General features: G+C 50.7%; 1 protein-coding gene across 3 annotated transcripts in view; it reads left to right on the forward strand.

Moving 5' to 3' along the window:
- cacna2d2a (calcium channel, voltage-dependent, alpha 2/delta subunit 2a) overlaps nucleotides 1–27,908 on the forward strand; it is a 243,488-nt gene that overhangs the window by 45,434 nt on the left and 170,146 nt on the right. For all 3 annotated transcript variants that reach the window (XM_018737693.2, XM_018737694.1, XM_018737695.1), the window contains exon 3: nucleotides 24,399–24,515. In XM_018737693.2, the coding sequence (XP_018593209.1) occupies nucleotides 24,399–24,515 (117 nt within the window). The remainder of the gene's footprint in view (nucleotides 1–24,398; nucleotides 24,516–27,908) is intronic.

The raw sequence follows: 27,908 nt of genomic DNA on the forward strand, positions 1-27,908 counted from the left end.
AATGTTTCTGGGAGTAGAAAGCCACTGGGCCTAAAGCAGTGTGGCTGTTCACTTACTACGGTATGAATATGAGGCATCGAACAATATCCTGCATTCTAGACATGGGAACATATATTTTGCTGTCTGGCCTTTATCGCAGTGCAGCGTGTAATCATTCATTTTGGGAAGGTCATCTTTCATGTTAGGTATTTGTGGAAGGCAGTCCCCTAGGATATTTTAGCGTCTCACAGTTAAAGAATGAGTGCTGTGGAGAGTCTGTTTTTGCAGCAGCCTAAAGGTGGATATAGGGATGCCCTCTTGAGAATTCAAAACAATCACCCGTTTAATCACTAATCTGGGCTTTTTTTTTTTGGTTTATGCAGGGTTGCAGAGCTGAGTTAACATCATAAATATGTATCTGAAGAAAACTGAATGGAAAGCAACTACAGTACTCGTGGAATAAACTCCTATCTCCCCAGTAGCACGTATTCATCACATGTAGAAATTTTTGTGAGAGAACGATTGAATTGGCCTCAACATATATTCATTAATATTTATATGTTATTCGCCAGTAGTTAAATGGCATCTTACAATACTAGGTATACTAATCTACTTGAGAAGGGGTGCATGCTGGCACAGTGGGTTGGACCGGGTCCTGCTCTCCGGTGAGTCTGGGGTTCGAGTCCCCCTTGGGGCGCCTTGTGACAAACTGGCGTCCCTTCCTGGGTGTGTCCTCTCCCTGCCTTGCGCCCTGTGTTGCCGGGCTAGGCTTCGGCTCCCCGCGACCCCGAATGGGACAAGTGGTTCAGACAGTGTGTGTGTGTGTGTGTGTGTGTGTGTGTGTGTGTGTGTGTAATCTACTTGAAGTGTCAGAGAGGTATCATTTCAAGCTGAGTACCTTGCTCAGCAGTACTGTAGGGAATTAAGCTCGGATCCTTGTGGTACAAGGCAATGGCTCGAACCATTATACCTCTTTCCCTGTTACATGTGGTTTACATTGCAGTGTGCAAAGGTATACCTGTGAGGTCTTCGTTAGTATACGTCTCTCTGATGTACCCGATCTATGTGATCTATCTAATGTATGCAGTTATGCACATAGAGAGATCATTTTCTGGATGGCTCCAGCAGAAAATGACAGTCCGATTACTATCCCCATTGAAAACAAATGGTGAAAATAACTCACCTTGAGGGTGACGTGCATGACAAATAGATACCGCACTTGGAAGTTCTGAAAGCAAGGATGCAGGGATATTAGTCATAAAACAAACTACTGATGGAACATAATTTTTTGTCAGTCGCTCTAAAAATGAAATAATACTTTGGGGATATATTGCCCATTGGAGCTTAAAGAGCTGTATTTGACTGATGCTCGTAACTCTTGGGTACCACGTGATTTTTGGACCTAAATTTCAGGTGTTTCATGAGAAAGGTCATTTCTGCTGTTTATGTGCTCCTTCTTTCATTATTAGTGTTTCATAGCTGCCGGTGTCATCTTAAGTACCCTGCTCAAGGGAATTATAGCAAGGCATACTTGGGGTTAGAACCGTTGTCTCTGGACCCAGAGGTCCCAGAGTGAAATCCCAGCTCCTGCTGTAGTTCCCTTGAGCAAGGTGCTCACCTTGAATTGATACATTAAAAATTACCCAGCTGTGTACATGTGTAAATTATTCTAAGTCTGTTTAAGCTGATGGAGTAAATGCATGTTTGTCTTTAACACCTCTGCTGCATGCTACCTTAGGTTAATTAAAGTACAGGTCTGTCCGTCACATCTGATATTTTTATTCAGTAAAAACGTGACAGCTGCTTCTTAGACATTTTCTTTATTGCCGTGACAATCGTTTATGTTTTTTTGGCACATCATATGCAGAGGTGTGGCGATGATAGGGAGGTCGATGGGGTTCAGTGCTCACTGTTAACTGTCACTGGGCTCAGGGTGACAGGTTGACCGCTGCCGGCTTCCTCCACTGCGCATCGCCCCGGAGGTTTTGCCCAGTTTTAAAGCCCCTCGTGCTGGAGGGCCTGAGAACGGCGGGCATTTACAGAGCTGGGGCTCAGAGATCCCACCCTCTTTGCAGAGCTACCCCCAACGGCCACGCTCAAGGGGCTTGTGTCCACCGGAGTGTAAAGCCTCTATTTGTGGCTTTGTCCAACGGCTGCCTCGCTGTTTTTACGAGCAGCCGGTAGCTCCTTGGCTCTATGTATTTCGTTTGATAAGATCATCCCATTGTAACCTGTGACCGGATATCCATCATGGGTTTTGGTTTGTCTTTGGGAGCCTCCTTATTCCTGATGGAAGACTCCAGTGGTTACCATTATCTTATTGTGATACAACAGGAGCAGCCGATTTGGGGTAGATTACCACCCTTTGTTATGCAAAGTTTATTAAAGCTGACAGCGGTGAGATGTCACTCGCTTTAATGTGACTTCTCTTTCGGTCAGAGGACAACACGAGCATTTTAAGGCATTTGCTTGCATCGTTGAATTGGCCCTCAGGTTGGACGGTGCCAAGTTCCCAAAGGCTCTGAAACACGTGGCGGGAAGTGTTTGAGCCCAAGTTTCGACCACTGCTGTCTTCATTATTTAAGAGTTTACTCATACGCTCGTTTTCAATAGCAAGACAGTGTCTTTCATCACTAGACTTCGCTTCAACTCGATTGTCTTGTTAAGAACACGTCCAAAAAAGCTCATTTGTTTTGAGTGATGGATTGATTGTTCGTTCCACTGAGTCATCTTGTCATAGGGCTTCCTGTTGAATGGGGAGTTTTTTTAATCTCGAAGTTAATTCTGTTTTCTGGGACATTTTTAAACATTATCTTTAGAACGCAGTGTGCTTTGCTAAAAATTGCTTAAACAGACAGGAGCAATAAATATTACTTACTGTATGTTTTTGATTATTTGCCCCCTTATTGATGTCTTAAAGCCAAAGTAGTTTAAAACCGCGACTGCAGTCAATAATAATTTTCTGTAGTTCAATTAAACTCGGTGAATATATCGTCGTTTGACAAATTCAGGCCGCGTGCATTGTAATTCCGAATCGAGCTCGGCGTGTTTATCAGATTGTCAGGAAGCTCTTCAACCGCGTTATTGCGCAATTAAATGTAGATGCAGTATGTATCAGAAAATAGTAAAGCCGTCATTGGGAATTTAATGATTGCATTGCCACTAAACAAGACAATCATTATCAATGTTCCTTCTCTTTGTGGAGCATCTGGCCAAATGCAGCTGCAATTCATTACAGCTCGTGCTTAATTCGCACTAGGTGAGAGGACTCGTTTTCGTCCTCGCTTCCGAAACGTGACGTCGCGGTTGCTTCCGGGGGCCCTGGTTCGGACACCCGGCTAGGCCACTCGTCTTCCCAAACCGTTGAAGGTTCTTTGCAGCTCTTGAGGGTTTTCTTGCTTATAGACTGTGTCACGTAACGTGGCACCGAGGATGTGTCCCAAACTTCCTAATGGCAATCAGTCATCCAGGCTCCTGGTCAAAATCAATTTGGTGTCACCGCATGCTTTGATACGGTGCAAAATGTTGGTTTGCTGCTTCCACCTTAATGGATTTTGCTCAACTTCGGCTTCCCAATCAAGGACATTTAATTTGCCGCTTCCACATTAACGGGGATCGCGGCTGCGGAGAAATTGTCGGCGTTCCGTAGTTAATAGAAAATTCAGCTAAATGAGTGTGAGGGGCCAACAGTCTGCCTCGCTGGTGGAAAACAGTCCTTCCCCTTTCGTTGGAAACTATATATTATTCACAATCTGCTAAATGAACTTTCTAAAATGTCAAAATATTTAATGTTCAAGGTGCTGGTAGCAGCTGTCACAGGTCACTTGCAAAATAATTATGCAGATTTCCCTCCTAGTCTGCTATTACTGCTGGCAGAGGCAGAAATGGTGAGAAGCAGCAATTTGGGTCCAACCCATTCATTGTCTCACAGTTTGTCAGCTTTTTCGGGCCTTTTTTTGGGAAACGAGTCTCTGTCTCAGAGCGGCCGCTCTGCGGGGAGGGTCCGCGTCGCGGTGAGCGTCGGTACGTGTCTCGCATCGCTTCCTGGGGGAACCGGGGCTACAGGTTGGACCCACCGTGCCCATAAATGCTGCTCAAACGTAGCCGGTTTGTCACAAAGTGCTGCGAGGTCGGGCTGCCCCAGCTCGGGCCTTCCATTTCGCGTAATCTTATCAGCGCCACATGCTACATTATATTTCTCATTTCATTGACAGCAGTTTGGATATTAAGATGTGTGCAGTGCGACGGAAAGGATGGAGCCAGCGGACACTTTCTGGCTACTGTGCGATTTGGGTTAAACTATATATAACTTTCCGTTGGCTTTACTGCTATATAGGGGTGCAAATTCAAATGAAATTTCCCTGCATTCCAGCAGGAAACATTTTGCGCCAATCAGTTTTTAAATGAGGGAAAAAAAATGGCTGCAGACGGAAAGCGATAAGAAACAAGATGACACCGTAGGTGTGAAAATAAACAAGACGATGTAATATTTTATGCGTCACTCCATTAAGTGTAATTGTGCTGTATTACAAAGCGAACTGATTTACAATTGAGAATGAACAGGGTAATGATGCACTAAAGCTGGCTACCACTCTAATGCTTAATGTATTTAATGCGGAGCTATATTAACAGTAGATGCTGTATTTACAAACATGAATTGCATGGCTTTCAGATGTATAAAAGATATATTAAAGACTTGTATAAAAGTTTGTGGACTTGTAACGTACATAGATATTTTGACTTTCCATAAAAGTTTCTATATTTTCATTTTGACCTATTTGACGTAGATGCCGTGTTCGTTCACGTCATGCCTCTCGACGTGGACTCTACGTGGACCATGTCTGTGGCGGTCTGCGGACCCCTCTTTGTCGGAGTTCACTTGGTACGGACCGGCGGTCGGCCGTGGCCGCCATCGCAGGCTCGAGCCTTTTAGTCTCTGACCGTCTGCGGTCGCCGCTCGGGGGGGCTACACCATTAGTCTCCGCCAGCTGGACAGAGAGAAATTAATGATCATTTACACTGACGACTACATAATTACACTCCTTGCTGTCCTAATATAAAAAATTGCTTCCTTTGTTCTGAGGTATAAAGCATTTTTAGCCATTTTCCTTTATCTGCCCATAAATGCCATGTTCCCATAGAAACAGCCTGCTTAGAGGGAAATTGCTGATTGCGAGGTCCTCGCCCATTTGGCGCCATTACCCTGTCACACTGCCGGCTCCGCCGCTTCGCCTTGTCACTCCGCTCGACTTCAGCCGAGCGAGACGCCCCCTCCCCTAGACGAATCCACGTGTCGCTGGAAGAGTCGCGTCGCTTGCTCTCCAGGACTTGCTCCTCCGTTGCCCAGTCAATGTGTCGATGCGAGCTGTTGGTCTCCCCTGGGTTTGAATCCTACTCCCGCTTTAGTGCCCTTGAGCACAGCACTTTCCCTGGGTGAGTATAGTAAAAATTGTGCGGCCGTATAGATGGGTAAGTTCACGCAAGTTGCTGGGTGTCCAGACCTCACGCTCTAGGTTGGTTTGAAGACGAGAGCCAGTAGAGTGGAGGTGGAGGGAGCTGTGATCGGTGCTCCACCAAGGCCTCGTCAAAGACCAGTATCCATGTGACACCCGTTTCGGGTCGACTGCAGACGGACGGAGGTCAGTAACAATGCGTGTGTTCGATGCACCCGCTTGTTACCGTAGACGTGCATGGCAGAGAGCCTACGATCCTTTCCACAGTCCACCCCCTGGAGAAGACGGACACTGAGCTTGCACCCCCCCCCCCCCCCCATTAACTTAGTGCCTCCGTAAGTCTTGTTTAGTCTTTTTTAAACGAATCGGCTCTCAACGATTGCTTTGAGAAGCAATCACCCTATTGACATTTTACACGCAAGACACTTAAGTGTAATTGGACTTTGTATTATATCAGCGGTGCACGTCACTGCGGATAAATAATGCACCGAATCCACGTCAGCAGAGCTAGGGAGGGGGGTGTCGGGGGGGCATCTCACTCGTTTGTTTTGCTCGGACCGACCTGTCAGAACCGTGACTCAGCCCAGGCTGGAGAAACTGGCCGCCGATTTACCGCATTCCCGGCCTTTGTTTGCGCTGGGCTTGTCACCGGTTACCAAGGAGAGCAATCGGCACCCCAACACTCGCGGTCCCGTGCGAGTGCGACAAGTGTTTACGGGTGTCCTGCCTGCCCCATCCCTGCACTGCCACCCGACGCTCATGAGCTCTCGCAAAGCGACTCGGGATTTATACGCCCCGGTCAGACGCCGATGGCGGGACGCAGAGGGGTGATTCTTCCGGAGAACAAACCGGAGGGCCCGGAGTTATTGCCTATATGGGTGACTAGCACCCCCCCCTCCCACCACCCTTCCGGAAGGAACGAGATGACACTCATTTCTGCTCTGGAAAAAGATGTGGTTGCGCCTATAGGCCCAGCACATTCACATTCAGCTCCCCCGCTTGTCTCCTCGACCTGGCTCCGAGACAGGGCGGGTGTGGTACGTCCGCTCTGTTTCCCGCCACGTCAGGGGTGACAGCAACACACCTGTGCACCGTGCACCTGTCGCTCTGGCCGCTGGTGCATTTCTGTAGTGCGTGTCGGGAGAGGACGCTTTCCGCCCGAAGGTGGCCGGGCTGCAGGGTTGCACGCGTCTCGAGGAAATTCTGACTCGTGAATCGGCTCTTTTCTTGTAGCAGAGTGACATCGAAAGAGAAGAAAGCACATGTACGCAGTGACAGCAAGCACACAAGAGGCAGGGCTCCTAGGGGATCTCGTTGCTCAGTGGTACTACAGCAGGACAGGGGATTCAAACCTGGGTCCTTTGATTGTTAGGCAGTGGTCCTAACCCCTGTACCACCTGCTGCCCCATCAGTGGTCATGAAGACATCTATGGATGTGTAAAAAGTGGTCAACCTAACCAGGCACCGTGTGTGTTTGCTACTCTAACTGTACAGCAGGTGGCGTAGTGGTCAGAGGTCTCACCTGGCTGTGTGAAGGTCTCCAGTTTCAGTTCCCCTCCTGCTGTAGTGCCCTTGATCAAGTCACTTTCCCTGAATTGTTACAGTAAGAATACCCTGCTGTATGTATGAGTAAATCAGTGTAAAGTCGGTTATCTAACATTGTAAGCAACTGCCTAAATAAAGGTTGATAATAATAACACTGAAAACAAGACGTCTGTCATCTTGCCATTGAACGACCTTCTTTCGACACATTGCTCACACACTAGTAGTTAATGCAGATCCTTGGTGTCGGGCGCCGAACGGGGGTCCGGGGGGGCGGGGACCGAGCTGGGAGTGACATTTCCCCTCACTTCCTTTCATCCTGGCCTAGGACTGTGGTGGGATTACCGGCTGCGGTGCCATGATAGCGTGGGCTGCCGTGGGGGACGGCGAGACCATGCCCCGCCTGTGAGGAGCGATGCTTTCTGCCGGTGATCCCCGAGCTCCGTACGCGGTGTGAACCGCTGTGCCGCGTCTCTCAGCAGTATGACATCGGTCTCGCCCTTCGAGGCCTGCTGGCTCTTCCGGGTCTCGGGATTTAGACGTCCGTGTCGGCGCTGTAGCTTCGACGTTGCCCACGTGGCCGTCTGCGGGAGCCCTCCTCCGTGGTACCCGGCCATCGAGACGAGAGCGAGCGGAGCCACAGCCAAGTTGGTAACGGCTGCTGTCGTACCGTTACCCTCGTGTGGTGCGGCAGCGGCCGACTGCTTGAACAGCTAGCTGGAGTGCGAATGGTGACGAATGAATATTATTATATAATATGAACCTTACACTCACAGCTTCGTAGCAGATTTGGTACCTGTCGGATTTTTCTAACAGCCGCTCTTGAATCTCTCAACAAAGGGTGTCCGTCTCATGACGGACACGATCCTCCCTTCATGTCTCCCCACTGCAACAAGTTTGTTCCGGATGTAGGAAACATTTTTTTTTGTGATGCAGCAGGTGGCGTAGTGCTTATTGTGGCTACCCTTAGACTTGCATCCCACCTCCTGCTGTTGGACCTCTGAGCACAGTATTTACCCAAAACCGCTCCGGTAAAAATGACACAGTTCAATAAATGGGTCAATTATTGTTGGTAGCCTAACACCGTAAGTCACTTTTGAGAAAAGTGTCCGCTAAATGAAAAAATGTAATATAAATATAATAACAGCACAGCTGGTTGACCTGATGGGGCTGAGCACCAAATCTTTTTACATTTATTCATTTAGCAGACGCTTTTATCAGGAGCTGCAACAACTCCCTCAATTACCGGGTGTACGACTGGCACTAAAATTGTGATCGCGGCGTATAAGTATTGTATTAAATAATTAAGCATTGAGGATTAATAATTCAAGTACGACTTTACGTATTAAGTATAAGTAATACGTTTCAGTGAGTTGACACCTTTGTCCAAGATAACTTACAACGTTCGGTTCGTATACTAGGCTACTGTCGATGATCCACACATTGATGCAGCTGGGTAGTTTTTACTGGAGCAGTTCAGGGTAATTACCTTGCTGACGGATCTTAATGCAGGAATTTCGATGCAGGTGCTTCAGTCGCAAGGCGACAGCGCTAACCACTGTGGCAGCCGCTGTCCCTAATAACACGAAGGCAGGTAGCAAAGCCCTACCAAACGCTGACTCCTATTTACGATCAGCTCGATTCACTTATAAAAAGGCAGCGGCCAAAAAATAACGACGTGCGAGGAATGTGCGGGAAAACAATACCGTGGGATTCACAGCATGATGGGTTCGTGAAGGATCGAGGACTAACCCTCAACTGTGTTCTCGCTGTTTGCTCGGGAGGCCTCTGGCGTGTGTGCTGATAAGCATATATATTTGCAGGCCTGCTTTATTTCATGGGTATTATTTCTCATACTCAAATCTAACTGGGGCAATAATGCTAACAAAGGCTGCTGAAAATAATGGATTTCTTTCCAGGAAGTGCCGTGCTGTGTCTGCCTCCTGCTAATACAATAAAAGCTCCTTCACACCAGATTTAGTGGGAAATTAGCGGCTCTGTGCACTGACCGGTGTTCCTTTGTCACCGTACACGCCGCTGTTCCTCAATGGCTATTTAGGGGCTCGAACCCTTTCATACTGGCTGTGTAATACTTGTGTAAAGGGTAGGGAGTCAGAATATTTTGTTTCCTTGACAGCTCTTTAAATATTGTATGTTTTTGTTTCAAATGTGCTGTGTATTTCATTTATTCATCCAGCTGATGCTTTTCTCTAAAGTGACTTGCAATGTTAGGGTTACAATTATTTACCCCTTTACACAGCTGGGTTATTTTACTGGGACAGTTTAGGGTAAGTACTGTGCTCAAGGCTACTACAATCAGAGGTGGGGTTTGGACCTGCAACCTTCAGAGCCAAAGGCAGTAGCACTAACCACTATGCTACCAGTTCTCCAAGCCTGTACTACCCAGTAGTCCCCTACAGCTCCTGGGCTCAGGCATGGATTCAACACATTGCCTGAAATTGATTGTCCTGAGCAGGGTTAGGGTCACAGCAAGCCAGAGCCTAACCCTGCAACACAGGGCACAAGGCTGGAGGGGAAGGGGACACACCCAGGACAGGACACCAGTCCATCACAAGGCACCCCAAGCAGGACTCAAACCCAGACCCACCAGAGAGCAGGATCCAGTCAAACCTGCTGCATTCAGGTACATCTCAATCTGTGTTTGCATGAGTTTTGTCCCCTATTCCAAACACAGATGAATTGGTGACTCTCAGCTACAACATGGTGTGTATGATTCTACTGTGATCACCAGCATCTCATTCATGGTTTATTCTATCTATATTTACACAATTAGTTGATACTTCCCCTCCCCAAAGTGACTTACACTATTAAGGCAATTTTATTTATTTTTAGAAATTACTTATTAATTATTTATCTATTTAGACAACTGGGTAATTTTCCTGGATCAATTTAGGGTAAGTATCTTGCTCAAGGGTACTATAGCCAGAGGTGGGTATTGAACCTGCAACCTTTGCATCCAAAGGTAGTAGCTTGAACCACTACACTACTGGCTGTCCTATACCTCACATTCTCTGCATCCAGGAAAGACTCTGAACCACCACAGCCCTCCAACAGGATAAGCAGTTTTTTTCAGCGGATGATGGAGACCAAACCCTTTCCCATTTCCAAGACCTGTCTGCTGATTTTATATCAGATTCTGCCAATGTGGTGTAATGTTTCACTGAATTCACAGCAAAATATGGAAATTGGGAGTTCAGGTGTTAAACCCAAGCAGCTAGCGTGTGGTAAACTCTGATGTCCGTGGGCAGTTCAGGATCAGTGAGGGAAAAGTGGGCTGTGTGAATTCAGAGCCCAGACCCTTATGCGGCACCACCGTCGGTTGGACTTATCGTGCTTCTGTGGGCTGCGGCAGTCTCGTTTACTGCGGTCTTTTTGCTCTTCGTTACCCTCTGCGACACCTCTCACCGTGCGCGCCCCTCTCTTCTTCCCGCTGTCACATTTATTGGCGCACTGTTTGTTATTGGAATGTCCGTTAAGTGGGGGACACTGGGGCTTCTTCATGTTTTCCCACCGAACTCAGCTTCCGTTGCCAAGACCAGTTTAAAACGATAAAATCCAAACCTGAAAAAAAAGAGAATCTCACTAATCTAGGGCAAAAAAAAAAGTAAAATGTACTGATTTTTATTTTATTTTACAGTTTTAAATTGGAATCTTGCTCGGCTACTGGCCAGAAGCTATCATTAATTTATTTCATCATCCTCCCCTCGGGTTTATTATTAGCGCAGAGACAGAGGAGGTTATCTCCGTGTGTGCCGTGACATTCCCATGCAGCCTCTCCAGCCTGCTCTACTGGGGGAGGTGGGGGGGGCACTCCGGAAGGCTCTTACCGGACCTTGTTCCGATCTGATCCAAATTTGTACCTCCCCCCGCCTACGCGCGCTGCTGCAGGGTCAGGCCGGCGCCTGCTTCCATAAACCCACCGCCGGGGGCCAGCGGCCCTGCCTTGTAACATCAGCATCCACCCCTTTGCCAGCCCTTAGCAGCGCCAGGGAGACCCCCGACGGCCCGGGGCCGAGTCGCTGCAGGCAGGGGCGCTCGGACACGCCAGACCACCTGAGCCTCCGCAGCCTGGGAGTCCTGCAGCCTTCCAGCACATTCTAATAAAATAAAGGAGGAGGCATCTTGTTTCAGTGCTGTTGCCCAAGTGTGTGTTTGTGTGTGCGTGTGAAAGTACGCATGTATATTTGCCTGGAGGTGAGGGATTTTGTGTGTGTGTGTGTGTGTGTTGGGGGGTCGGTGTTGCGTGGGGGCCGTGCGCGCAGCATCAGTGACAGCCCGGTCGCGGGGGTACGCCTCGGGTGCGTGCTTTAATTAGGGTCAGGCCTTTACCCCAGAGTGGATCCACTTTCTAATTGGTTTGGTGACAATGAAGTGGGACACGCTTCCTCTTTCAGTTCACTTCCTTTTGGTGCCTGCAAATTAAGCACTTAAGCTCCTGAAATAGGCTATCGGAAGTGCCCCGGCCGCTTTCTTCTCGCCGCACTTCTGTTTATGAGCCGCGTGGCCCTCCCTCCGCTTTGTGCACTTCCGCAGGCCTGCCAGAAATTGTGCCTCTTTGTCCGTCAACGGCCGCCGTGCGAGATTTTATGCTCTTAAGTGTGCATTTGTTCTGTTAATGAGAATTTTTTTTTTTCCCCAGAAATGTACTTTCATCAAAATAATTGTCAAAGTTCATGGAAGAGTTGTTTAAGCTATTTTTTATTTCATGCCGTGTTCATTTCTGAGAAAATATGCACAGTGTATACTTTCTCCTTCGGAAAAGTGAATATATAAAGTACTCAGACTTTTTCCTTTCTTGGCAAAGAAAAGAAGCAAGTGCTCTCTACCAGTGCAGCTACCCAGGTAATGTATTGTAACGACCCCGCGTTACTGCTTTAGGAGGGAAACTCCTAAATGTAAATTGTTGCATTGTGGGAATAATGTTAAATGTGGGTGTGCAACCACTGGGAGCACTTAGGGGGAAAATGATGGGGTGTCTGTGCCTACGGGGGGTGCTAAGCAGGTTGTGAAGGCTGGTTGCAGGTACAGCTCTTGAAAGAAATGGGGTTCTTCAACCAAGAGCATAGTTTTTTTTGGTGCTGGTGTTCAGATAAATTGTTTGTTATTAACACTGTCTTTGCATTCTTCTTCACTCCATCCAAACCCACAGTGCTGCGCGTCTGCATCCCTGCCTCTCCGTCTGTTGGTGCACTTTTGTTCCCTCCGAGTCCCTTTCCGTACATCGCTTTGGAGAAAAGCGTCTCCTAAATGAAATAAATGTAAGCGTGATGTTGACGAGCCCATGGCAGTACACACAGAGCAAAGCATGTTGAACACTTTGAACAGCTCCTTAGCGGGAGTGTTGAAGTAAATATTATCTGTCATTTTTTCCCTCTGTCTGCTGTAATACCGAGGGCAAGCAGCCCGTGTGCCGCGCATTGCCACAAACACCCATAGCGAGAACGGCAGCCGGGCGCGGCAGCAGTTTGCAGAAATATGTAAAAAAAAAAAAAAAAAAAATGTGTTGTATTACTAAAGTATGTAGGACACCTCTTAATTAGCAAACGACATTGTGTCCCAGAATGGGCTGTATTCAATGTCGGGGCCTTCTTTTCAGGAGACAGTGTGCAAGACGCGTTGCTGTGTGTGCTGATCCTCCTGCGTACGAGCGAACCACCGCGACTTCTTGTAAGTCATTTGTACGAGATGAATTTGAAGCGGATCATTTCAGCAGCGGCGCCGACTCTCCCTTACCCAGTCCTGCTCCGTAAACGGCTTTCGGCTGGATCTGCGCTTATTTGGAATTCCTTGGCGTGTTGTCTTGAGAAAATCAACGGTCCTCCAAGGCTCTCCGGATCTGCGGTTTGCTCCGGGGACACGGAGCCGTCTCAGACGCTCGCGCTCCAGCCCGACGCGTCGACGCGAAGTCGGCTCGGTCCCCGAGTGCCGGACGTGGCGATTGGTGGCGCTGTTACAATATGTTCCCGCAGGTTCTCCTCGGGTTCCCATCGGTCGTACCCCTGCCATTGTTTGTTTAGCAGATGGGCTACGCGTATGAATTACCGCAAAACTGTTACTCAGATACCGTGTGCTCCTGGCAACACGGGGCACACTGTGTGGAGGAAATATGACGAGGGCTGACGCCTGTTTTTCAGGAGGTCCAGGGACCGTGGTGATGCATGCGTGCGAGAACGACGTCTCGCATGAAGGGGCACGGCTCGCCGTGACAGACAGCTGCTCGACTCCCTTTTTGGAGATGAATGCGAGCACTAATTAGAGGAGTGAAGTGAAGGAGTGTCTGGAGAGGGCCTCAAACAAGGCTCTCACACTGACGACTCCTCCTCCTCCTCCTCCAGGCTGTGTGCACCACAGCACCTCAGGGGTATTACTAGGATGCTAGCACTCCCACCTGCCACCTGCGGTTGGGACACGATGGCATGTGAAGGGCGAGCTACTCTCTGTCACGTGTGGTACTCAACTCTCATCTCTGCAGCAGTTTTTCAGGTGTGTCAGTGCTGCATAGTGATGCCTGTGGAGCACCTGATCAGAAACAGAATGAGATATGGGATGTGCTGCTGCACGGCATGGAGAACTTGGTGGATGTGATGTTGAATGAGAAGGTGGATCTCATGGTGATGGAGACGGTCGATGTGATGTTGGATGAGAAGATGGATCTCATGGTGATGGAGACGGTCGATGTGATGTTGGATGAGAGGTGGATCTCATGGTGATGGAGACGGTCGATGTGATGTTGGATGAGAAGATGGATCTTATGGTGATGGAGACGGTCGATGTGATGTTGGATGAGAGGTGGATCTCATGGTGATGGAGACGGTCGATGTGATGTTGGATGAGAGGTGGATCTCATGGTGATGGAGACAGTCGATGTGATGATGATGGATGACAGGGTGGATCTCAAGGTGAGAAAGATACTGGATGTGATGGTGGATGAGATGCTGGAGGAGATACTGAATATGATGTTTTATGAGATGTTGGGGGAGATGTTGTATGTGTAGGTGGATAACAGGGAGAATGAGATATTGAATGTGATGGTAAATGTGATGATGGATGAGATTCTGAATATGATGTTGTATGACATGTTGAATGTGAAGGTGGATGAGATGTGGAACACGACGTCCCTATGTGTTACTTCAGGTCAGCGTCAAGTTGAGGAAACACTCATTTACAGCATTGCTGTCTGATGCCGGAAGAACTGATGCTGCAGTAATTCTGTATTGTAAAATGTGTTGGGATTGTGGGATGCTGTGAGACTCGGCCACCTTCTGTGCCGTGCTGCAGGAGGGAGCTTGAAAAGCAGACTTGTAAATAAACAAATCAGAGTAAAGTCTGCAGCAGATTGTCAAACTGCGAGCGTACGGCGCGGTAAAATGGACATTTTTGGATCGAAACTTAATGCCGATTTGTTCTTTAAATTTGTATTCGTTTACCATTTGTTTGCTCACGCCTTTTGCCTCTGTATTTTCGTCTGGATGTTGCTAGAAGGTCGGCGCTCGCAGCGAAGGCCGAGCTTCAGTCTGCAAACTTGCTTGTGGTAGCGAAGCAGAATGGGACATGTATTAGAGGACGGTCGGAAGTGCTTCAGCGTGAGGGATAAGCAACGACTGCCTCGTGATGCTGATTCTTGTCCAGTGAGGGCGGCCCAGGGGGTGGGAAAGGTCACCCGCAGTGGGGCCGTGCTCCACAGGTTACCCCCGGGTGCCTGGGTAATAACTGTGTATCGGTGGTGATGTGTGGGGTAAAACAGCAGCACCTCCCAGACTTTCTGGGGTAATGACCGTGCAGAGGGCTGTTTTCGAAGGGGGTCGGCAGTGATGCTCCACGCCGCCCTGCGCCTCGCTTTGCCCACATGAGGACCTTCCTGTGTCAGGAAGCAGGAAGATCCTGCCAGCAGTGATTAACCTCACTGTGATTAAGTCTCCCTGGTAGAGCAAGCAGCTAATACAGTGTGTCCTGAGCCCCCGACCGGAGCGAGGAGCGGAGAGACGGGGGGCCGAGAGAGCTGGACTGAGAGAAGGGGCAGCGACAAGGAAAAGAGAGATTGAGACAGAGAATGAGGAAAAAAGAGGGAAGGCATGGCATCCACTTTTTTTTTTTTTTTAAACTGACTTTCTGTGGGAAACCTAGAAAGAAAAAGTGTACCATCAGCAAGTAAATAAAGGCAATACCATATATCTCTGTCTGCAGCTGAAGAAAAATGGCCTGGTGAAGAATGGCAGAGAAAGATGCTTACTCACCATTTTTCGTCCCACCGCGAATGGCGTCGCCGGGCGCCCGAAGTGCTTCCGGACCACATTAACGGCTCCGCTGTCTCGTTCGGGACCGCGTCACCTTTTCCGATAGACAGCACGGTGACGGCAAAGTGGGGGGTGCTGTGGGTCCGCTCCATCTGGAGGCACTCGCTTTGTTCGGAACCACCTGCGCGTGTCACGTGTGGAGCCGTGTGAAGCGCAGCCAGAGCCCATTAGTATTTCATCAAAGGCTCTTCCCACTCGCGGATGTAAACACGATGAGATGTGACAGAGGAGGGGGGCGGCGAGGAGTCAAAACGGTCACCGAGGCACGGATGGGGGGAGGTGTCACGACGGCCAGGTGTCACTTCCTCCCGTTATCTCTTCAGTCACCTTGGGTCTCCTTGGCCCAGGGCCACGAGTCCAGAACAGTAGGAAGGAACACCTTCTTTTTTGTGACATTGACCTTCGGAGACTGGGGCCCCGTCGCCCCGCTGACCTGGAAGAGACCTTGGGGATGCCCCTTGGCTCAAGGAGGAGCCACTGCATATGTGTCTCCTGGGAGGTGTGAATGGATGGCTTCACCTGGATACCGTATGTCACGTAGCCAGAAAGGGGGCTGTTGCTGGTGGAGTTGAGGAATCTGTTCATCGCTGCCGCCCCCCCCGGCCTCGTTCATCACGGCACAGCTCATCACCTGTAGCTGAGCACACGTTGGGCACTAGGGCTGTGGAGGAATGGGGATGCTGCTGTGTTTGTCTGATTTCATCCCCGGCACAGGTCCAAGCAGCCGGCTGGATTAATCTCAAGCAGGCCGGTTCTGATGGATAAACTGTGTAGGATGAAGAGACAAGGAGCTGCGTCCAGGCCCCCCCCCCCCCCACATAAGTCCCATATCGCCTCCTTCTGACTCCTTCAGAATGGCTCATTGAGTTGCACAAAACACACAAGTTTATCACAGCGAGCCCCTCGTATGTCTCTTTGTCCTCTGCAGAGGTAACATAAGGGTTCGAGGGAGGTGGGGGCAGAAATGCTCTTTTTGAAGCTCCCCCCACCCTGCCGGTCCACGGGCGCGCAGTATTGCAACGTGCACATTATTATTGTATGGCGCACACTCGATGCCCACCCATCCGCACACTCAGAGACAGAGCGCTCCCAGCGAAGAGTGTGTGAGAAATGGTGGGGGTGATTTTGCCACCCCCATGCCCGCTCGCACTCCTCTCCGTGGCAGCCATCTCCGCAGACTTCTCCCGGTACGCGGCTTTATATAACCCGAGCCTCTTTTTTGGCCGCGGAGCCGAAGACGACATTCGTGTAAATATTTAAGTAAGAACAGTTTCCTGTGCCGGGTAGCCAGCCGCTGTGGGAGCGAGACAAAGTGTGGCAGTCAGAGTGCACTGTGTGCAGGAGATTTGCTATGAGATTTTGAACAGCTGCCCTGCTTGGCTTTTGGGAGTACAAATGAACAAAAAATGGATATGAAAGTGGGCCTGCATCCCTCCCACCCCACCCGCTCTCCCTGACAGTGCCACTGCCTTTCCTTTGTGTAATACCATGAGGATGTGCGCGTAAAGCCCGCAACACCCTGGTTAAGCGCGCCGATTTGGCGGCCCTGCACCACATATGCCTGGACGGTGTGCGGAGATTAGAGATGAGAGGAGGAACGTGCCGCTCCCGGCGCGCGCCTTCATTCGCCATGCACCGCTCGCCACACGGCCTGACCTCCCCCGTTTAAGGGCTCTGCTTGAGGATGCTTCAATTACAGCAGAAACACTTCAGCGCCAACGCTTAAGTGAATAAAAATAAGACCTTTCGGGAGAATGGGATGTAAGGAAGCGGGGGGAGGGTGGCACCTTCCCTTTCTTCCTAGGAAGCGGCTAGCATTAACAAGCAGAGATTGAGATGTAAGAGAAGAGAGAAGCCAATAGTCAGCCTCAGTGCTGTTAGGAGATGTTACCAGGGGTCTAGGCCTACCGGCTCAGCTCCGAGACTGACGTGTTCTGGAAAAGTCCAACAGGTGAACCTTTTCTCGTGGTTGCTGTCCTCTCGTACACGGGATGCTTATGGCTCCATGCCTGAAAGACATACTGTGATTTGTATTTATGCAAACCTATCTTTGCAAGGCAGTACAGCAGGTGACACAGTGGTAAGAGCCCTTGCTTTCCACTTAGAGGACTGGTATTTGAGTCTTTGCTGTAGCACCTTTGATCAAAGTACTTACTGTGAATTCATACAGCAACAACCAGCTATTTATTTAGCCAGCCGTATAAGGGGGTGAACAGCTCGGCATACAAACATGACGTTGTAAGTTGCCTTAGAGAATGATTTTGTATGAATAACAGGTATAGCAAACTGGTTGGAAACACAACTACGGCTGACATCAATCATGAGTTCCGGTGCCAGCCTCTTTTTGAGTTTTCCCAGACAAATATCTGACTATCTGACTCCTGGAGAGGTACCATCAAGAATAATATAAGGGGCAGCTGGTCTGAAGGACTGGAGGCAGCAGAAGGAAGACTCCCACTGCTGTGTGCATAATGAGTATAGGTTGGGTACAGGTTGGAAGTTGACTTGGACAGAAGCATCACATCTAAATGAAGAAATAATAGAGGTGGCTGGTAGGGAATCGGGATGCCATCCAAAATGCGCCAGTTCCGCAGCGAATCAATGTACGGAGCCCTTTTCGGACAGGGCTTGGAGAAGGGCACAGCCCCAACACACAGGGCGCATACAGGCACTATCAGCAGGCTGAAGTGCCACAGATAGAGAGCTTCAGACAGCGTTTACAGGGTGTTTGCGAGCTGCGTGTACAGTTTCATACTATCTCTATTAATTCGGTTCGTCAACATTAGCGTGCGAGCAGCGCTGTGCTGATGAAGACACGCCGTGCAGCAGGGAAAGGGGCCGTGAAGGTGTGACGCAGAGCTCTTTCTGTACACCAGAGACAAAACTGAAAGGCTTCTGCACCAGTGAATTCCTCCATTTTTAAGCTGATAACCATGCTGACGCTGAGTTGAAGAGACGGGACTCTGGGAGCCTTGTCAAGGGGAATCGGAAGCAGAGAAACGCCAGGGCCGAAGGAGCGCGTCCCGCCACTGAGCGCACGGGCCTGCCCTGGCAACCGCCGAGCGATTGTCTTCACGATGCTCGGCACAGTTGTCTCAGGGCTCCTTCTGCCGGCAGTGTGCTAATATTGCTTAATGAGGGGCATCTGTCTCTGCCACCACTGCCTGCGTCCACGTCGGCCTCTTTTATTATCGATAAGCGCCCGTGTAGCGCAGCAGCTCCACCTGAGGGCCCCGCTCCAGGATGGACTGCGCAGACGCGTTGCCCCCTCCGAGCTGGAAAAGAAGAGAGCCGTATTTTTTTCTTTTTGTCCTCATTTTTCCTTTTTTATGTTTCGGTTACAGCTAAATAGGTTAATAGGTAGTAATAACAGCAATCGACCAGAAACAATGGAAAAATCGCGGCCGTGTTCAGCATTCATAGAAAGTGTCCGGTGCAGCTGAGGATTGAGGTGAAGCAGTGTCTTGAGGGTGAAGGAGCCCGGGCCCGATGCTGATCCCCCAATCTTCGCAGCATCGGTTCCTCAACGCCGACGCCGCCTGCTGCCCTGCATCAATAAATCATCCTGTGATTCATAGCATTTCAGCTGGAGCTCTGAGCTACGCTGAGTAGCAGTGCCGCTCCAAACAAAATGTGTTCGCCGCTGATGTAACTCCTGCCATCAATCCGTTTCCTCTGTCTGGACCTGACGGATTGTGCAACCCGCGCTCCGATCCGTCACGTTCGCTCTGAATCGTTTGCGTCGGCTCCTCGCAGAAGCGGGGTTGAACGGCTCAAAGGACCGCGTGTTCCTGGGATGTCCTGCGCTGAAGTGGCTATCCAAATTCTCTTGGGTCAACGGGGCCAAGGACGCCTGCCGAGAAGTCCAAGAGCTCCGGCCGATGCCCAGGCCGAGCTGAAATGAGAAGCTCAAGATGGCAGAAGGGGGATGCGGGCCGGTCCCGTTCGAAAAGCTGCGCAGATGGAGCAGAACCGATTAGCGGATGGGTCGGCCCCGGGAGCGTCCCGTGGTCTGCCGAGAGCAGCGGAGCACGCTCTACGATCTGTCTGTGACCTTCTGCGCGGGGAGCTGGGTTACGGAGCCCTATTGAAGGCACTAATCCTGGCTTTCAGTGTTATGTCATTAGAACGGGCTGGAGTGCCAGATGTTGCATCGAAGGGAAGGTATCCAAGCACGTGTGCAATAATCAGTTCCATGTTAAAACAGCTTTGTGCAGGGATGTAACAAGAACAGCAACATTCGCGAAGGTGATCCGGAGCGACGGTGCAGTTGGTGCGTTGACAGGTAATGAGAAGCTGTTGAGGTTAAGGCCATGCGGGTGAGCGGCGCGGCGACAGCCGTGTTCGCGCCCTGAGCGTGGCGGAGTGGGAATCGCCGGCGAGATTTCCGTGTAAAGCGAACCCTGTTTCCTTGCACCTTGTTACAGAACTGCTGCCGGTGGTCTGTCGTGATGCCCACCCCTTTCCCACCGAGGATACCGCTGTCCTCCAACTGCTGCTCCTTCAGGTCGTGCGCTCCCAAGCCTGTCGTAGTAGTTAGGGCTTAGAATAAGGCCGGCACACCCTAGCTTCTCACAGAAGCGTTTTGGCCGGCATCCTCAGGGAGAGCTTAGCCACGGGGAACCACCAGGGGCCGGGTTTGGGCTCGGCGGAGGACGAGCCGCCGGATCTACCGGGAGATGGGAGACAAGCGATTCCCAGTCCTTCATCCTTCAGCTGCCAGGCCCTGCGAATAACAGCCTTATGGGCAGTGATGTGAAATGTAGCAGCGTAGCATCATAAAAAAGGGGTCAAACAGTGATACGAAGCCCCGCTCTTTACGCCCCTGCGTGCCCTTGGCCCCGGCCCGCTTCTGGAGGACGCGCACATTGACAACACGGGACGACGTGCCTACCGGGACGAGGCTTACCGTGTTTGTCACCTGTTCTCAGAAAGCAGGCTCTCTCGTCCTTCTCGTATCCTGGTGGCACTAGGCGGCAAGATCTGCGGGGTTACGGATACCCGAACGATCGAACGGGTCGAACAAAGTGATGGAGTCCGTGGAAAGAGCGGCAACGATGTGCTGGAGATGAGCACAAAGAGTGTATTCATAGACACACTCTCCGTAACCAACTCTTGGTCGGTCTGATGTTCTGCACGTCTTTCATTATGGGTGTGCGTCTGCATGCGTGTGCACGCGTGTGTGTGTGTGTGTGTGTGTGTGTGTGTGTGTGTGTGTGTGTGTGTGTGTGTGTGTATGCCCGGGATGGAGAAAGGCAGCCTGGAACTGCCCTCACACACGGGGTCGTCCGGAACCTCGTTCTCTGTGAGCGCAGATAATTAGAGCAGGCTCGGCGCATGCACGGGGGGCGCTGCCGTCCTCCCCTGGAGAGCTGGTGGAGGGGGAAAGGGGCGGGGTGTGACGTGGAAGGGACGCGGTGGTGCTGTGGCGCTGCGGCGCTCCCCCCTCGCCGAGCCCTGATTCTGTTGTCTCGTGCTGATGAAGATGTGATTTCTCCTGGCTGAAAAGGGAATTTAGAGTGCTCCACATGATTGCTGGTGATTGATTCCCCTCTCACTCCATCTTCTTGCAGACTGTTTTAGAAGCACTTAGGCCTGCATTTTCCCTTTTTTCGTCCAGATGACACGTTCCATAATAATTTCTGTGCTACGGCTCAGAGCCGGGCGCTGTGGTTTTGTCCAGGGCCGTGGCGGAGGCAGGGTCGAGGTTCCGATTCGTGACACACGAGGACAGCGTGACACACATAACACTGTCTCTCTGATATTTTCACCTGCCTTTAAAATGTACAGGATCAAAACGGTGCGAAAGCACATGGTGCTCACAGGACCTAAACACCAGAATACACATTTGCCCCAAGATCTGACGAGGGGTGTTCCATCTTCCCTTGGTGCTTTAACATGCTTTGTCCCTCCATATTTATGGCCTCAGCTTGAGAAGCACCGTGTCTCACTCCATCTGCATTCTGCATGCTTCTGTGTGTTTGTGTGTGTGTGTGTGTGTGTGTGTGTTTTCACTGACACATTTTGAGCTTGGCACATAGCAGCAAGTCATTGTGGCTGTGATTCAGGGGCTGTGCATGCATATGCCTGTGCATGTGTGCCAGTGCGTGTGTGTGTGTGTGTGTGTGTGTGTGTGTGTGTGTGTGCGTGCGGGGGTTGGGGGGGGGAGGCTGGGAGTTGCTGCAGTTCCACAGTCTTTCCCACACTCATTGAGAGGCTCTGCCAGCTTGCCTGGCACAGCAAAGCACCAGTGCCAGTATATTCGCCAGGCCTGTCTGCGTTCCCCTGTTGTGTGCCAATGCTGCCCCACGAGCCTCCTCCTCTGGCTGCGCGACCCAACCCCGCCTCCTCCTGTACCAAAGCTGTCTTCATCACCCTGGGCGCAGAGATACACACACTGATCACGCCGCTTCACTAATGTTGCCCTCCTGAAGTGCACCTGCTGAGCGTTGGGGTGGTGACCAGTAGCTCCATGCCTGCCGGGCCTCTAGGGGCGCCAGAGTGCAGCTGGGATGCCAAGTTTGTTCTGTCCCAGTTGAGTGGCCTATTAAGCGTAAAGCATTTGTCAAGCGTGCTGTCCAGATCCATCCGTCCTCCGGTGCGGTACAGTGCCGCATCCGGCTACTTTGTCTTTGAGCCCACTTTCGAAGCAGCGCTGTGGCGGTGGGGGTTGTGTGCTTGATATTCATGAGTGTGTTCCAGGGAGCCGTGCCACACATTAAGTGAATGGATATCGATTTAGAAACAAACGCTGACGTGAGGAACCGCGTCCGTTAAGTTCGGGGAACCGACCTGCGTGGGCTGGGCACGGACGGCCGAGCGGAGGAAACAAGGCCTCTTGTTTAATGTTTTTATTAAGTGCCAGGTAATGGCGCTCCCAGCTTGGAGCGAGACGTCTTTTAATTGGTGGCGCGAGTGCGCAGCCCCTCGGCTCGCCTCGTCCGCGGCTCGCTGCACCGAGGCCGTCTAATGACTCCTACAGCCTGGTAATTGGAGTGCGCTTCCAAGGGGGACGCAGAACAAATCTGCTAATGGACACATCCTCGGTGCCCGTCGTCGCCTTCTCGTCGTTGTTTACAGGGCTCCCGGTTCCACGCTTGCGCAGCCTGCCGTCGCCGCGTAAAAGGCCTCCTCCTTGCCGAGCCGAGACAGGACGTGCGCAAACGAAATTAGTCGCAGCTCCGTGCTGTCGGTTCTTCGTGAACGGAGGACAGGTACGGAAAGAGCGCAGGGAAAGAGATGCCCCTGAAAGATTCCCCAGGGAACCCCCAAGGGGCTCACCTATAGGGGGCGCTGTGTTCCCAAGTATGCTTCGGCTCTCGTGCATTAAAGCTCAGGTTGTTCGGGGTTCGGGTTTCTGTGGCGTCACCAGCCGATTGCGACCTCAGTTCTGTGTTGGCAGAAAATAATCGGTCGTCATTTTGCCCCGGGCGACGGGGAGACGGAGGTGGGGGACTATATCTCTGCCAGCCTCTGCTTAAACCGCTCTTGCACATCCGTCAGGCGCCTGCAGGTCGCCGGCTGCCAGGAGCGAGTGGGGCCTGGAGAGCAGAATCGGCTTGGCAGGAAGCGTATCGGGGGTACGCACACCCTGCCCTTGTGGAATCCAGGCGGACATGATGAGAGTCGCTATGGATACGGAACGGGAGGGAATAAAGACCCCGAAGGGTTTTTTTTTTTTTTTTTTTCCTCCAGAAGCCGCTGCAGGTGTCAAGTGTGATCTGTCTGGCAAATGTGCCAATGAGGGTGTCCGTCTGGTGCGTCAGCGTCAGTGTGGGTACGAGTCGTACAGGCGAAGCCCTTCGGGTCTCCTCCACCTTCGCGGTCTCCCACCTCTGCTGCGAGCATGCCAGCGACAGGCCAGCTGTGGCGCTACGCTCACGGTCACACTAACATGCTCGCAGCTGAGCGCTCGAGGCTCTGTGAGTCTGATGGTCACTTTGGTGGTCCATGTCTCGCTCCTCTGTAAAATCCAGCCCCTCGAAGGTGGAATGAATGGGGGATGTGGCCCGAGAGCGGAGCACAGACCCAGAGCCCAGGAATCTAAAGATCCCTCTTACTTTACTTCTGCTCCTCCTCTTCCGGAGAAGATGTTTTTTGGAGGCTCGCAGCGCACGCAAGTCAGAACACATCTCTTTTTCCTTGCCACCGAATGTCTGCAGACTGGGGCCGGGCTTTGCTGCACCCGAGGAGCGTGCCTGGGCGATGACCTGGAGTCCGCGTCTTTGCGCCTTATGTGCTGTGACACGGTTGCGCTTGTTGAGCCAGGCATGAAGTTCCGCGGAAGGAGATGTTGCGTCTCTCCGGGCCGAGTCTCCGGGCCTGTCCGCCGCCGTCCTCCCCCTATAATCCCTGCAGAGATACGGGATGAAGGAGGCAGCGGATGGGAGCTGGGCACCGCGGAGCTGAGTGCGGAGCTGAATGCGGAGCTGTGCCATTTTGGCGGCTCGTCGTCAGGCTTTGAACCGATTTCCGAGCCCGATTGGGGGATGTACATGAGCACGGCGCGCCGTCCTTGGTGTGATGAGGTTCTAACCGCGTGCGCACCAGCTGGATTCTGGAAACCGCCATGGAGATGAGGGATTTAATTTAATTTACTTATTTAACCGATGCCCTTGTTCAAGGTGACTTGCAGTGTCAGACAAGCAACTTCACAAAGATTGAGATCAGGGTAAGTACTATACCTTATCCAGGGTACTGAAAGAACAAGACCAACCCAAAGTGAAATCTAAGTACAAATGATGCCGGAATGCTTTAAGTATTTATAATGAGGGTGAAAAGACGAAAAGAAGAAAATTTCGGACTCGAAGGTACGGCGGGACATCGTTGGCTTAAAGGGAGCAATGAAATGTCGAAAGAGAGGGAACAACAGCTGTGCAGCGGAAGAGCGCTGTGGTCACTGCGTGAGGGACCGTTGCCGTCGTCGTTTGCTGCCCTGCCATGGCCTTTAGGCCGCCGTGATGCCGAGATGCTCAGAATAAGTCGTTTCAGTGCATCTCTTGTGTCTCTAGTCCTACAAAACAAGGTCTGCGTTTTTAAGCATTGCATCGCTCAGGGCAAGACGGCGTGAAGCCCTGCGCTTATGTTTCCGTCTTTATGTTCTCTGCAGATTTACAACGAGAAGAAAAGCCAGTTTGAGATTAAGAGAAACTCCCCCAAGGAGCTCGTGGAGAAGGTGGCCTCGGAAATCCAGAAGCTGCTGACCAGGAAGCGGAAGGCGTTGGAGGTAAGGCGATGGAGGCGACTCCCGCTGGGCTCGGCGGGAAACATGGCGCATTCGAGAATTCGGGATCCATATGGGCCGTTCCCAGAAAGTCTGCGGTCGAAACGTGTGGAAACCGCAGCGTGTAGTAAGATGGAAACCCGGAGGCGTTATTTCACCACCTTGCACGCAGTCATTAGGAAATGAAATTTGGTCGTTCGCCGTCTTCCCGGCTGTGCTGCAGCAGTTCCGGAGATGTAGGACACACACGTGTCGCTTTACTTTCGCTCTTCCATCTAGTTCCTCCCACGCAGGTGTTACCCAGGGCTGTCCAGGTGTACTCACGCTTTACCCCGGTACTCATGGTGTCATCTTGTAGAAGAACCGCTTGCGCAAGCCGCTCCTTCCCAGGCCCGGTTCTTAGCGGACCTCCTCCAGGAGCGTACTTTTCATTACGGACCACCAGCGGAGCCCTCGGCGTCTGATATAAATATAAACCCAAGGCTTATCATTATGTTAAGCAGCGCGATCGATTCGCTGTCTGATCTAATCTGATCTGAAAATCGGTTTTCTAAAAAACATATTATCGAAGCGCTGTGTGGTTTGTTAACTTGTTTAATAAAGCAGTTAATAAGTTTGCCCTCCTCGAAATATGCCCTGCATTTCAAATCCAAGGACATTCGGCGAATCCACGATGCACTACTTTTGGATGTTTGAAATTTCTCGATAAACATGCAGATTTATGCAAGATCTCAATTGTTTATTTGATTCAGCGCCGTTCGCAGGTTTGCTTTGTTGCCGCCACGCAAATTTCAGACTCCAGATTTTCGGCTTTGGGAAAGCGAGGGATGGCTTCTCCGGCCCCGTGTTTGAACCGTTGATGGAAATGCTGGAGCAGCACGCGGTGGGAAACGGCAAAGCACACACACTGTCTTTTGTCGAGGCGCTCCAGCACACCTTGCTGTGCGGTAGTTTCCTGTGCTTTTGCCCTTTGACAACCACACACACACACACACACACACACACACACACACACACACACACACACACACACACACACACACACACACACACACACTTTGCCCTTCAGGGGACACAGGAAGAAGCCCCATACACCAAGGTGTCCATCTCTCAAAGCCCCCCTGTGTGTGCAGGACAGGCCAGCTTTTGTTCTCAACTCTATGTGTGTGTTTAGGGGCAGCAGGTAACATGATGACACTTATCTGACACTTTTTTTTTTTTTTTTTTTTTTTTTTTTTAAAGTGACTTACAATGTAATCTACCTACTTTTACTTATCCATTTGTACAGCTGTGTAACTTTTTTACTGGAGCAATTTCAGAGTAAGGACATTGCTCAAGGGGGGATGCAGTGGCACAGTGGGTTCAGCCAGGTCCTTCTCTCTGGGGGGTCTGGGATTTGAGTCCAGCTTGGGGTGCCTTGCAACAGGCTGGCATCCCACCCTGGGTGTGTCCTCTCCCCCTCCAGACACTGCTGGGTGATGCTCCAGTTTGCCACAACCCCACTAAGAGCAAGTGGTCATAGACACTGTGTGTGTGTGTGTACTTTGCTCAAGGGCACTTCAGCTGAAGGGGAGAATCAAACCTGTGACCTTTGGATCCAAAGGGAGCAGCTCTAACCACTATGCTACCAGCTGTCATTAAAGGAGCTGTGTTTGAATTCCCCCTCCAGCTGTGGTAGCCTTGAGCAAGGTACAGTATTTACCCTCAGTCACTCCAGTAAAAATTGCCCAGCTGAAGTAAGTTGTATTGGAGAAAAGTATCAGAAAACTGAAATGTAAAGAGTGTAAATGTAAATGCATAGTGTAACCTGAGTCCCTCTGCCCTCTATTCCCCATCACCATTCACACACACACACACACACACACACACAGAGACCTTTCAACAGGAGTTAATTTCGTGTGCTTCTCTCCTCCTTATGTGGCCTGTGATGGATGGCACTTTTCATTGGTCTGGAAAGAAGTAATGAGTGTGTGTGTGGCTAAATGTGACCGCAGCCGGAGACGTGTGCCACGTTTCTCATCCTCCTCAGATCCAGACTCGGGGGCCACTGACCGCTGGCTGTATGTGACGGAGTGGCCCTCTGCTTCCCGAGATCCAGCCCAAAGCTGCCTGGGGAGCTGATTGAGTCTGGCAGTTGTTCTTCACACACTTGCGTTTATTAGCTTGGGCTACCGGGGCTGCGGCACCCCCACGATAGCGCCCTGAAATGAATCAATCTCCGGCACTTTCGTTCCTTCGGAGCGCTCCAGGGGCTGCACTCAAAGGCTGGAGTCATCCACCTTGGAGACCCATTCTATCTGGGGCCGCCTTAGAGGCAGGGGAACAGTGAGAGGCTCTGCTGTGACCATTATTATTATTATTATTATTATTATTGTAAGCTGCCTGACTCTTCCTCTTTCTCACTGCCAGCCAGTGGCCCCCAAGTCCCCCCCCGTCCCCCCATATCCAGGCAGAGGGAGTCTGTTTCTGGAGGCCCCTGTACTACATTAGGGTTCGGGTCATAGTCAGGCAGCTGGGCTTTGATGGTGGAGAAGCTGACTGACACACACACACACACACACACACACACACACACACACACACGCGCGCGCACGCACACAGAGTGGGGACAGCCCTCGGGCCTGAACTCAACCCACCTTCTCCCACCTCCCCAACCCCTTACCTAGATTGCCCTGTCGCCTTGGATGTCGCCAATTGCAATTAATTATTCGCCAAGAGGAAGAAAAATGAGAGAAAAAAAAACATCAAATAAGAAGGCGCCCCTGCGGCGCCATGGTTCACTTCTGAAAATTAGCTAAGGAAATGAAGTGATGATATTCATACATTTCAAATGAGTGGGAGGACAGAGAGACGGAGAGGGCCCGGCCAATCAGAGCCTGCCGTCACCTTCCCCGTTTCACACTTTAAATGTCAACATGCTTCCCTCATTTCAACTAGAAAGTCCTCAGTACAAGGTGGATATCACAAGACATTCGTGCCCTGCTTCAAGTGAATTTTATGTAAGGCATGACCTGAGTCTCATGTAATTTTCAGCACGTGTCCCTGGCCGTTTGGATTTATTAATCATCACATTAAGGCATAATAATTAATAAAGTACTTCGAACAAGTGCGCCCAAATGCCTATCTACTCAGTAACCCCCCCAAATACACACAAGCACAAAACACAAGATAACTGCTTTTGTAGAATTAAAGAACTTGAAACCAGATGGTTGTTGGTTCAAGGCCTGGAAGATCGTTATGCTGAATCGCTTCTGTAAGGTATGTATAAGGCTGAAACACACACATGGCTGAAAGTTGAATATGTTACTTTACAGTGATTACTTTGGAAGGAAACATCAGTTAAGCTGGTAAATGCTGAGGAAATAAGAGATGCGCTCTGTGCCTGGGTTCAGTGAC

Source organism: Scleropages formosus, chromosome 2, assembly GCF_900964775.1.
Source record: "Scleropages formosus chromosome 2, fSclFor1.1, whole genome shotgun sequence".
Taxonomy (NCBI): Eukaryota; Metazoa; Chordata; class Actinopteri; order Osteoglossiformes; family Osteoglossidae; genus Scleropages; species Scleropages formosus.